Source organism: Pleurodeles waltl, chromosome 11 (genome assembly GCF_031143425.1).
Source record: "Pleurodeles waltl isolate 20211129_DDA chromosome 11, aPleWal1.hap1.20221129, whole genome shotgun sequence".
Taxonomy (NCBI): Eukaryota; Metazoa; Chordata; class Amphibia; order Caudata; family Salamandridae; genus Pleurodeles; species Pleurodeles waltl.
Window position 1 is genome coordinate 345,212,903 of NC_090450.1, and position 12,943 is coordinate 345,225,845.

Sequence of the window (12,943 nt, forward strand, 5' to 3'; positions counted from 1 at the left end):
TGGAGCAGGTCCGCTGTCCTCGGGAGTTTCTTGTCTTTTCGAAGCAGGGGCAGTCCTCAGAGGATGTCGAGGTCGCTGGTCCCTTTGGAAGGCGTCGCTGGAGCAGGATCTTTGGAAGGCAGGAGACAGGCCGGTGAGTTTCTGAAGCCAAGGCAGTTGTCGTCTTCTGGTCTTCCGCTGCAGGGGTTTTCAGCTAGGCAGTCCTTCTTCTTGTAGTTGCAGGAATCTAATTTTCTAGGGTTCAGGGTAGCCCTTAAATACTAAATTTAAGGGCGTGTTTAGGTCTGGGGGGTTAGTAGCCAATGGCTACTAGCCCTGAGGGTGGGTACACCCTCTTTGTGCCTCCTCCCAAGGGGAGGGGGTCACAATCCTAACCCTATTGGGGGAATCCTCCATCTGCAAGATGGAGGATTTCTAAAAGTTAGAGTCACCTCAGCTCAGGACACCTTAGGGGCTGTCCTGACTGGCCAGTGACTCCTCCTTGTTATTCTCATTATTTTCTCCGGCCTTGCCGCCAAAAGTGGGGCCTGGCCGGAGGGGGCGGGCAACTCCACTAGCTGGAGTGTCCTGCTGGGTTGGCACAAAGGAGGTGAGCCTTTGAGGCTCACCGCCAGGTGTGACAATTCCTGCCTGGGAGAGGTGTTAGCATCTCCACCCAGTGCAGGCTTTGTTACTGGCCTCAGAGTGACAAAGGCACTCTCCCCATGGGGCCAGCAACATGTCTCGGTTTGTGGCAGGCTGCTAAAACTAGTCAGCCTACACAGATAGTCGGTTAAGTTTCAGGGGGCACCTCTAAGGTGCCCTCTGTGGTGTATTTTACAATAAAATGTACACTGGCATCAGTGTGCATTTATTGTGCTGAGAAGTTTGATACCAAACTTCCCAGTTTTCAGTGTAGCCATTATGGTGCTGTGGAGTTCGTGTTTGACATACTCCCAGACCATATACTCTTATGGCTACCCTGCACTTACAATGTCTAAGGTTTTATTTAGACACTGTAGGGGTACCATGCTCATGCACTGGTACCCTCACCTATGGTATAGTGCACCCTGCCTTAGGGCTGTAAGGCCTGCTAGAGGGGTGTCTTACCTATACTGCATAGGCAGTGAGAGGCTGGCATGGCACCCTGAGGGGAGTGCCATGTCGACTTACTCGTTTTGTCCTCACTAGCACACACAAGCTGGCAAGCAGTGTGTCTGTGCAGAGTGAGAGGTCTCCAGGGTGGCATAAGACATGCTGCAGCCCTTAGAGACCTTCCTTGGCATCAGGGCCCTTGGTACTAGAAGTACCAGTTACAAGGGACTTATCTGGATGCCAGGGTCTGCCAATTGTGGATACAAAAGTACAGGTTAGGGAAAGAACACTGGTGCTGGGGCCTGGTTAGCAGGCCTCAGCACACTTTCAATTGTAAACATAGCATCAGCAAAGGCAAAAAGTCAGGGGGCAACCATGCCAAGGAGGCATTTCCTTACAGACCCTTAGTGCACAAATCAACAGTTGCTGGGGGAGGTAAGTATTGGTTAGATTGTGAGGTAAGTAAGACACTTACAAGTCTCAGTTCCTGGGCATAGGCTGCCCACCGTTTGGGGTTCAGGACAACCCCAAGGTTAGCACACCAGCAGCTCAGGGCCGGTCAGGTGCAGAGGTCAAAGTGGTGCCCAAAACACATGGGCACCTATGAGAACACCCGCATCCTCGGGGGGCTTTGTAGAGCACTGGGGGGGGTTGGGGGGGGGGGGGGACACAAGTAAGCACACAAAACATAACCTCAGCGGCACAGGGGTGGCCGGGTGCAGTGTGCAAAGGTGTCTGGTTTTGAATAGGAAACAATGGAGGGACCCAGGGGTCTCTGGCGGTGCAGGCAGGGCACAGGATGGCTTCTCAGGACAGCCACCAACTGGGCTAGGCAGAGGGTCGCCTAGTGGTCACTCCTGCACTGAGGTTTGGTTCTTTCTGGTCCTGGGGGCTGCAGGTGCAGTGCTTGGTCCAGGCGTCTGGCCCCTTGTTACAGGCAGTCGCGGTCAGGGGGAGCCTCTGCATTCTCTCTGCATGTGTCGCTGTGGGAGTCCAGGGGGGTCGTCTCGGGCTACGCATGAGGTCGCAGTTGCCTGGGAGTCCTCCCTGTGGTGTTTGTTTTCTGGATCTCGAGCCGGGGGCGTCTGGTGCAGAGGGTGAAGTCTCACGCTTCCAGCGGGAAGAGTGAAGTCGTTAGAAGTTGCAAGAAAGTTGCAAAGTTGTTGACATTGAGCAAGCCGCCGCTCGCTGGAGTTTCTTGGTCTTTTGGTCCAGGGCAGTCCTCTGAGGCTTCCGAGGTCGCTGGTCCCTGTCTGATGCGTTGCTGGTTGCAGGTTTTCGAGTCAGGCCGTTAGAGCTGGGCCAAAGCAGTTGCTGTTTTCTGTCTTCTCTGCAGGGCTTGTAGGTCAGCAGTCCTTTCTTCAGGTTGCAGGAATCTGATTTCCTGGGTTCTTGGGTGCCCCTAAATACCGATTTTAGGGGTGTGTTTAGGTCTGGAAGGGCAGTAGCCAATGGCTACTGTCCTGGAGCGTGGCTACACCCTCTTTGTGCCTCCTCCCTGAGAGGAAGTGGGCACATCCCTAATCCTACTGTGGGAATCATCCAAAACCAAGATGGAGAATTTCTAAAGGCAGGGGTCACCTCAGCTCAGGGCACCTTTTAGGGGCTGTCCTGACTGGTGGGTGACTCCTCCTTGTTTTTCTCATTCTCTCCTCTGGACTTGCTGCCAAAAGTGGAGGCTGTGTCCAGAGGGGCAGGCATCTCCGCTAGCTTGGATGACCTGGGGTGCTGTAACAAAAGGCATGAGCCTTTGAGGCTCGCCGCCAGATGTTACAGTTCCTGCAGGGGGAGGTGAGAAGCACCTCCACCCAGTACAGGCTTTGTTCCTGGCCACAGAGTGACAAAGGCACTCTCCCCATGTGGCCAGCAACATGTCTGGTGTGTGGCAGGCTGGCAAAACTAGTCAGCCCACACTGGAAGTCGGGTATGTTTTAAGGGGGTATCTCTAAGATGCCCTCTGTGTGTATTTTTTTTATTTTTTTTTACAATAAAGTGCACACTGGAATCCGTGTGCATTTATTGTGCTGAGAAGTTTGATACCATACTTCCCAGTTTTCAGTGTAGCCTTTATGGAACTGTAGAGTTCGTGTTTGACAGACTCCCAGACCATATACTCCTATGGCTACCCTGCACTTACAATGTCGAAGGCTTTGCTTAGACACTGTAGGGGCATAGTGCTCATGCAGCTATCCCCTCACCTGTGGTATAGTGCACCCTGCCTTAGGGCCTTAAGGCCTGCTAGAGGTGTGACTTAACTATGCCACAGGCAGTGTGAGGTTGACATGGCACTCTGAGGGGAGTGCCATGTCGACTTAGTCTTTTTCTCCCCACCATTACACACAAGCTGTGAAGCAGTGTGCATGTGCTGAGTGAGGGGTCCCCACTGTGGCATAAGACATGCTGCAGCCCTTAGAGACCTTCCCTGGCATCAGGGGTACTAGTTACAAGGGACTTACCTGGATGCCAGGGTGTGCCAATTGTGGAGACAAAGGTAAAGGTTAGGGAAAGAACACTGTTGCTGGGGCCTGGTTAGCAGGGTCCCAGCACACTTTCAAGTCATAACTTAGCATCAGCAGAGGCAAAAGGTCAGGTGGTAACCATGCCAAGGAGGCATTTCCTTACAGTAACAGGGAGCCATTTTCCTACAGTATGGTTTTGGTGATGGTTCCCTTTGGGTGGCACAACACATGCTGCAGCCCTTGGGGACTCTCCCTGGCCACAGGGCCCTTAGTACCACTGGTACCATTTACAAGGGACTTATCTGTGTGCCAGAGGTTTGCCAATTGTGGAAACAATGATACAGTTTTAGGAAAAGAAGACTGGTGCTGGGGACTGGTTAGCAGGATCCCAGCACACTGTCAAGTCAGCATCAATATCAGGCAAAAAGTGGTGAGTATAACGGCAACAAGTGCCAGTTTCCTACACAAGCTTTGCATGTCTCCTAGATAAGTCTTGGCTGCTCATCCTCAGCTACCTCTAGAGAGCCCTGGCTTCCTAGCCACTGTCTGCACTTCACTAATAGGGGCTCCCTGGATCTCTGGAGTTACGTGTTTGGTATGTGTTCTAAAGTGAGGAATTTGTGGTTAGAACTATCCATCAGAAGAACAAAATACTTGGCTTTGGAATCTTTGGTTGTGTAGATTATTCACATAGCGTTACAGAAGGTAACTAACTTGTCCTTGTAGGACTCCCTGTTCTGGAACAAAAGAAATGCTGAATGTCTGGGTTAAAATACGCTTGGTTGTGTGGAGTGTTCTGTGCATTAATACCAGTAAATCATGGTATGGTTATCTAACTTGCTCATTAATTGCATTTCTCTTTTTTAGGCCCTTGTTCCCATCACCACAGAGGTGGAAGTACCCTATGATCTTCATCGTTACATCATTGGCCAAAAAGGAAGTGGAATCCGTAGAATGATGGACGAATTTGAGGTAATTGACTGCTTTGTATGAGACGTTTCTCAGCCATGTGCAGTACATTGTTGGATTGTGTACTGCTAGGCTTACCCCCGGCTATTGAACAGTTTAGGGCTTGAGTATTGCTGAATGCTAAACTTGTCTGAATATATTTCCTAATAATTAGTCAATGGCTGTATTAGTTGATTTTTCTTTTTTCGCATCAGACTGTTTTCCAATTGCTATTTGTTTGTCATCTAGGTAGATTTTGTTCTGTGTATACAATCTGCAAACTGTTATTCTCTTCCACAGGTGAACATCCAGGTCCCATCCCCTGATCTGCAGTCTGATATCATCACCATCACAGGTCTTTCATCGCATCTGGAGCGTGCAAAGGCTGGCCTTTTGGAACGTGTGAAGGAACTCCAGGCTGAGCAGGAGGATAGAGTATGTATCACTTCTAAGAAGGATTATTTCTTTCTAAGCAAGAATTTGCAGCATGTATAATCTAAAAACGGGTAGAGCATAAGAGGCAGATTAAGAGGATCTGGCCTGTTTTATTTCCCGAGTTATGAAATGCTTTACATCTGAGTATGACAGCTTTAATAGCCATTTGATTATATGGCTCAGTAAGGAAACAGGCTTTTTGCAGGTTTACCCTGACTTTTTGCTCCAATTTTGACTGCTTGGTACTGGTTTAATGGCTCTGAAATGCCCTGAGCCCTGCTAAATACAACTCAGTTAATGTGATCTGACCCTTAAAATGGCGGTTAGACTTGTACCCCAATTGGCATGGGGTACCCAGTGGTATGGTTACCCCCACTTTTTTCCTGTCAGTGTGTTTTGATTGTTCACTGGGATCCTGCTTAACAGGACCCCAGTGACTGTGCGATCGCCCTCTGGATTTGGTTGCCCCTAACTTTTTACACCCCACAATTGGCATACTGGTGCCCCCATATAAGTCCCTAGTATATGGTACCTAGGTACTGAAGGCATTGGGCCACTAGGGGTCCCCCATGGGTTGCAGAATGTATTATGCCACTCATGGGAGTCCATGCAAAATGTGTTTGCAGCCTGCATGTAAAGGTGCATTCACTCATTCACTCCAGGTCACTTCACCAGGTCACCATAATTGACCCTTATGGCAGGTCCTCTTATCCCAAAGGACAAGCTGCAGGTACCAGTGTGTGAGGGCACCCCCTCATGAGCAAAGGTGCCCGTACAAACTCCAGTTCCATTTCTCTGGACTCCGTAAGTGCAGATAAGCCATTTTACCCATGTACTGGAACATGCTCGTTCCCTGTGTCCAGCTACATAATGGTATCTCCGAACCTGGGCATGTTTGATATAAAACATACCAGAATCATACCCCAGTGCTGTTGCCAGTATTGGTTGTATGATTCCATGCAGTCTGGGGGCTCCTTAAAGGACTCCCAGCATTGTTCCTACCAGTCTGCTGGGGTTTTCCTGGCAGCCTGTGCTGCTGCCACACCTCAGACAGGTTTCTGTTATTCTATTTGACCAGCTCAAGCAGAGGAAGACCGAACAAAGGATTTCCTCTGGAAGAGGGAGGCAGCACCCTCTCCCTTTGGAAATAGGTGTTACATTGCTTGGGAGGGTAGCCTCCCCAAGCCACAAGTATGATTTGAAAGGCATATTTGGTGGCCTCCATGCATGAACCGGTTTGCACCAGTCCAAGGACCCCCGTCCCTGCTCTGGTTTGAAACTGGACAATGGAAAGGGAAGTGACCACTCTCCTGTCAATCTCCACCCCAGGGCAGGGGTGGTACCCAGAGCTCCTCCAGGTGGCCACTTGATTCTGCCATTTTGAATCCACGGTGAGCAGAGGTTCCTGGGATCCGTCTGAGTGGGCAGGTAACATCACAGCCCCCTCCTGATAGGTGGTCACCCTGCTAGGTGACCCATCCCCCTTCCCGGGCTATTTAGGGTCTCCCTCTTTGGTGGGTCCTCAGATTTGACCTCCAAGATTCCAAAATGACTCCTCTGCACAGTTTTCTTCATCTTCTGGCCACCAGGACTGCAACTGGACCCTCCAGGAACACAGTCTGCAACTCCAGCAGTGACTATGCTCTGCAACATTGTTTCTCCGACTCCTTCCAGCAACTGCAACATTTCCCTGGCTTTGCATTCTCAAGGTGACAAGTCTACCGTCTGCACAAGAAGGAATCTCTTGAAGTGAAGGAGTCACTCCCTTGCATCTGCAGGCACCAACTGCAACGATGACCGGCTGGGTGGATCTTCTATCCCCCGGAGCTGCGTGGGTCCTGCATCTCAGGTCGTGTTCTGGAGTGGTCCCCTTGGTCATCTCTACAAGCTGTCCAACTTGGGAGACAGTAAGCTCTTGTCTCTCCTTGCAGGACAGTACCCTTGTGCACCGCAACTCTTGCAGCTACCAAGGCTTGTTGTCTCTTCTTCCAAGGAATCTTCAGGCTCTGTGTAGCCCTGGCCTCTAGCACTCTTCCCTGCAAAGCACATTCTCCTGCCTGCTACTCCAGCGACGTGTGACTCCTCTCCAGGTGTGCTGAGTGGGCCTCACTGTGACTGCTTTCTGCTGCCTGTGGATCACTTCCTCCTTGAGACTCTTCCAGCTGCCGAGGGTCACCTCGGACTCCCCTCCTTGGGTAGAGTCCCCTGGGCCTTGCTGGTCCTCTTCAGCCTTGCAAAACTTTCTCCGACTTACATTTGCCAAGGCTTGTTTGTGGTTCTCAAGCACCACTGACTGACTGCATGGCGACCGCTGACGTGGGACATAACTTGCATCACTTCTGGAACTGTTTTTCTGCTCCTGAACGGCACTACTGACTTTATTCATCCATCAACCTGGTCCTGCATCCACAGAAAGGTGGGTAGTGGCTCCTGCCACAGATGGACACCAACTTGAACTGTACTTGGTCCCCTTCTTTTGCAGGTCCTCTTCTGTCAGGATTCACCTTTGGTTTCTTAGTCTTGTCTGGGTCTACTATGTCCTGTTTGGGAGGCTTGAGAGGTTATGCCCAACCTTCCTTCACAAAGGCAAGTGGACCCCTAACAGGATGTCCATCCAAAACAGCAAAAGGGCTGTATTCCACTCCCTTTTGTGAACTTTCATGTAGGCTAGGAGTAGGGTTTGGGGTAAAAACAGGTACTTGCCTCCTCCCTCCTGGTTGCTGGGGGTACCCTGGTACTTACCTTTTGGAGTTCCTAGTTCCTCCAGCTACCCTCTACTGATTCCACTTCCTTGGGTGGGGGACTGCCTTTCACATTTCACTTAGTATATGGTTTGTCACCAACTCACCCCTCCACCCCACCATTACCAGGGCCTTCACTATTACCTGTTGTTTTTACTAGTTACTATTACTTTCTATGATAGTCACTGACTTCTAATGTGTAAATAATAGTGTGTGTACTCGCCTCCTAGTGGAGCATTGTCTATACAGGATTTTAGTATTTGTGTTACTACAATAAAGTACCGTTATTTTTATAACGTGGTTCTTTCATGTGTGTAAGTGTGGTGTGACTGTAGTGGAATTGCATAAGCTTTGCATGTCTCCTAGATAAGTCTTCACTCCTCATCCACAGCTACTTCTAGAGAGCCCTGGCTTCCTAGACACTGTCTGCACCTCACTAATAGAGGATACCTGATATAAGGTGATAACACCATAGTTGCTCACCACACACCAGCCCAACTTCTTAAACTCGTGAGTTTCTCTGATAGTTCTATGATCATGCCTTTGAGGGTTTTTTTTTAAATTATCTCTCAACTAGCCCATTTGCTTGTGGGTTATAAAGGGTGGTGAATTTGTTACTCCACACTCTATCCACATTTCTGTAAGGTATGGTATGCAGACATGAATTTGGAACTTATGCTGACACTACCTCCTTACGGCAACCGACCCTGGAAAAGCTTCCCAGGACGGCCTTGCCAACTGCAGGAGCTGTAGTGGTCCCAAGGGTAATTGCTTCTGCATTCCTGGTGGCATGGTCCACCACCAATATTAACCTGTTCCAAGAGGCAGGTGGAGGGTCAAGGGGGCCAACAGTGTCCACCCCTCCTCAAAGTGTGCCCCAACCACTGGACCTGGAATTAGGGGGCCTTTGAAGTGCCACCTTTCTTGTGCCTGGCGTCACAGGAGCAACAAAACTCCTTTGTATCCTTAGGCATGTAGGGCCAGTGAAAGTGAGGGACAAGCCTGTCCGAACTATTGTTTTTCCCCAAATGGCCTGCAAGGTGTTTGTCATGTGTCCAAAAGTTCTGAGGGATGACCAATCTCCTGGTGGCACCAGGTTTGGGTCCCTTGCCTCAGAATAAAGGTGGTTATTGTCCCAGTAGACTCTATGGGTTTCACTGACATGCCCTGCTTCCTGAGCTGCAGCTTGCTGCCTCAGACTTTCTAGAGTAGGGCAGGACGTCTGCTCTAGACTAAGTTCTTTCCTGGTCGGTCCTCCTGCACCTAGGAGCTCAGCCGTAGGAAAGTACCCTCTTTCTTGGTATGGTTACCCCCATTTTCTACCTGTTAGCATGTTTGACTGTCTACTGGGTTCCTGCTAACCAGAACCCCAGTAGTTTTGCACTCTCCTCTAAATTGTACATTTTTCTTCCAACAATTGGCGTACTGGTTCTCTTCCCCCCCCCATGTAATTTCCTAGTATATGGTACCTAGGTACCCAGGGCATTGGGGTTCAAGGGGATCCCTATGAGCTGCAGCAGTTACTCTGCCACCCATAGGGAGTCCATGCAAAGAGTTCTGCAGGCCTGCCATAGCAGCCTGCGGGAAACTGGTGCATGCACCTGTCTACACTATAGGTCAGCACACCAGGTCACTATAAGTCACCCCTATTGTAGGCCGTCTGAGCCTAGAGGACAGGGTGCAGGTACCTGTGCGTGAGGGCACCCCTGCACTAGCAGAGGTACCCCCACAAACTCCAGATCCATTTTCCTGGACTTTGTGATTGCAGAAACACCATTGTATGTATGTACTGGACATAGGTCACAACCTATGTCCAGCTACATAATGGTAACTCCGAACCTGGAAATGTTTGATAGCAAACATTTCGGAAACCAGTATTAAAGAGGCAGGGACAGCAAGGAGGACTGGGGCCTAAAAAAATGGCACAAGAAGCACCCAAGGAGAGGCAGGCAGGGAAAAAAATAAATGCCCCTGCTCAGACTTTCAATGAGGATCCCACTCCTGAGGGATATGGACATTCACCCTGAGTGAAGCCTAAACCAGAGGAGCTTAAAGTTGATACAGCTGATGTAGGATAGTAGGAAGCTAGCCTGATGTGTGCTGGGTACCTAAGGTACTTACACCTTATAACAGGTCCAGGTATCCCCTCTTAGTTAAGTGTAGGCATTGTCTAGGAAGCCAGGGCTCTCTAGTGGTAGCTGTGGTGAGCAACCAAGATTTATCTAGGAAGAGTGGAAATCACTTGCAATACTACAGCAGTCACACAGCAACTTATAACACATGAAAGGAACCACATTGTTGCAAAAATAAAGGTGCTTTTTTACAGTAGCACTGAACTAGATTACTTATAGGGAGCCCCCTTACTGGAGTTAAGTATAAGCACTCTGTGTATGTGTTTGGCATGTGTAGCTGCAGATACACATGCAATGCATTGCTTCCGCCTTCTAGTGTTGGGCTTGGAGTGTTACAAGTTGTTTTTCTTTGAAGTAGTCTTTTTGGTTCACAGGATTGAGTGACTACTCCTCTCGCTCATTCTGCGAATGGGCATCGACTCCATTCTTAGATTGTTTTCTTTTCGCTGTCTGGTTCGGACACGTTTCCTCTCGCTCCGAGATTTCAAATCGGAAACTCTAGATAACTTTCTTTCACCGGTATTGTTCTGATCGTGCTTTTAATCGAGACAATGGTACTGTCAAAAAACAACTTTCGTCCTTCTGGGCATGAGCGCCCATCTCAGGCCTGTTCAGGCCTTCCGTGTTGGCGGCTAATGTATTGGATTCTGTCCTCGCTGCCACGCAAAACTTTCCATGTATAGATCAACACTTGATATGTAATCTGTGTCTCTCCTGATCAGAGAAGAAGATTGTGAAGTCTGTCGATCGTTCCAATCCAAGAAGACACTACGTGACCAGAGAGCCAGGAGATTGAGATGGTGTCAAAGTACCAAGTATATCGACACACTTAAGGGAGAACAGGCGCAGACGGCAGTTTCTATTCAGGACGCAGACTCAGACGAAGACTCGGAGGAAGATAGCCAATTTATCACTGCTGGCCAGCATGTGATTACCACTGCCCCTACGCCCACTCCAAAAAAAGTCCTCAAAAGCCTTGGGTGCACCACTGCCAGAAAGCCATGGTTTGATAATTGGCAACCGACCTTTGGGTTCAGCACCGGAAAAGACTGCACCTACTTCGATACCAGACTCAAGCAAAACCACCAAAAGCTCAACTCCAAACTGAGTCAGCGTCCACACTCTTAGGAGTTGAAACCTCGACTTCCTGCCTCTGAGCCGAAACAGGCCGTGTTTTCAGGCCCGAAAAAACTGCAAACTTCAAAGCCGAAAAAGTATTCTTACACAGAGGAACAAGTTCTTTCGAGCCATCTAAAGCAGAGCTCCAAGCCATATGATGAACAGTCCTCTAAATCATCACAACCATCAGAATATATTTCTGAGGACACTGAAATTCAACCTATTCTCGAAATCATGGATGAGACAATCAAGGAACCATATTGTAAGGAAATGCCTCCTTGGCATGGTTACCCCCTGACTTTTTGCCTTTGCTGATGCTATGTTTTGAATTGAAAGTGTGCTGAGGCCTGCTAACCAGGCCCCAGCACCAGTGTTATTTCCCTAACCTGTACTTTTGATTCCACAATTGGCACACCCTGGCACCCAGATAAGTCCCTTGTAACTGGTACCCCTGGTACCAAGGGCCCTGATGCCAGGGAAGGCCTCCAAGGGCTGCAGCATGTATTATGCCACCCTAGAGGCCCCTCACTCAGCACAGACACACTGCTTACCAGCTTGTGTGTGCTAGTGAGAACAAAATGAGTAAGTCAACATGGCACTCCCCTCCGGCTGCCATGCCAGCCTCTCACTGCCTATGCAGTATAGGTAAGACACCCCTCTAGCAGGCCTTACAGCCCTAAGGCAGGGTGCACTATACCATAGGTGAGGGCACCAGTGCATGAGCACTGTGCCCCTACAGTGTCTAAGCAAAACCTTAGACATTGTAAGTGCAGGTTAGCCATAAGAGTATATGGTCTGGGAGTCTGTCAAAGACGAACTCCACAGCACCATAATGGCTACACTGAAAACTGGGAAGTTTGGTATCAAACTTCTCAGCACAATAAATGCACACTGATGCCAGTGTACATTTTATTGTAAAATACACCACAGAAGGCACCTTAGAGGTGCCCCCTGAAACCTAACCGACTATCTGTGTAGGCTGACTGGTTCCAGCAGCCTGCCACACTAGAGACATGTTGCTGGCCCCATGGGGAGAGTGCCTTTGTCACTCTGAGGCCAGTAACAAAGCCTGCACTGGGTGGAGATGCTAACACCTCCCCCAGGCAGGAGCTGTAACACCTGGCGGTGAGCCTCAAAGGCTCACCCCTTTGTCACAGCACCGCAGGACACTCCAGCTTAGTGGAGTTGCCCGCCCCCTCCGGCCACGGCCCCCACTTTTGGCGGCAAGGCTGGAGGAAACAAAGAAAGCAACAAGGAGGAGTCACTGGCCAGTCAGGACAGCCCCTAAGGTGTCCTGAGCTGAAGTGACTCTAACTTTTAGAAATCCTCCATCTTGCAGATGGAGGATTCCCCCAATAGGATTAGGGATGTGACCCCCTCCCCTTGGGAGGAGGCACAAAGAGGGTGTACTTACCCTCAGGGCTAGTAGCCATTGGCTACTAACCCCCCAGACCTAAACACGCCCTTAAATTTAGTATTTAAGGGCTTCCCTGAACCTAGAAAAACAGATTCCTGCAACTACAAGAAGAAGGACTGCCGAGCTGACAAACCCCTGCAGAGGAAGAACAGAAGACACCAACTGCCTTGGCCCCAGACTTACCGGTCTGTCTCCTGCCTTCCAAAGAAACCTGCTCCAGCGACGCTTTCCAAGGGACCAGCGACCTCTGAATCCTCTGAGGACTGCCCTGCTTCGAAAAAGACAAGAAACTCCCGAGGACAGCTGCACTGCTCCAAAAGAACTGCAACTTTGTTACAAGGAGCAGATTTAAAGACCCCTGCAACTCCCCGCAAGAAGCGTGAGACTTGCAACACTGCACCCGGCGACCCCGACTCGACTGGTGGAGAACAACCAACTCAGGGAGGACCCTCCGGCGACTCTACGACTGTGAGTAACCAAAGTTGTCCCCCCTGAGCCCCCACAGCGACGCCTGCAGAGGGAATCCCCAGGCTCCCCCTGACCGCGACTGTCTGAACTCCATTTCCCGACGGCTGGAAAAGACCCTGCACCCGCAGCCCCCAGCCCCTAAAGAAACGG

The 12,943-nt window shown here is 49.9% G+C and overlaps 1 protein-coding gene across 2 annotated transcripts in view; it reads left to right on the top strand.

The window, feature by feature from the left end:
- Nucleotides 1-12,943, top strand: part of HDLBP (high density lipoprotein binding protein) — a 671,758-nt gene that overhangs the window by 541,799 nt on the left and 117,016 nt on the right. For both annotated transcript variants that reach the window (XM_069213644.1, XM_069213643.1), the window contains exons 22-23: nt 4,401-4,505; nt 4,782-4,916. In XM_069213644.1, coding sequence (XP_069069745.1) covers nt 4,401-4,505; nt 4,782-4,916 — 240 coding nt within the window. The remainder of the gene's footprint in view (nt 1-4,400; nt 4,506-4,781; nt 4,917-12,943) is intronic.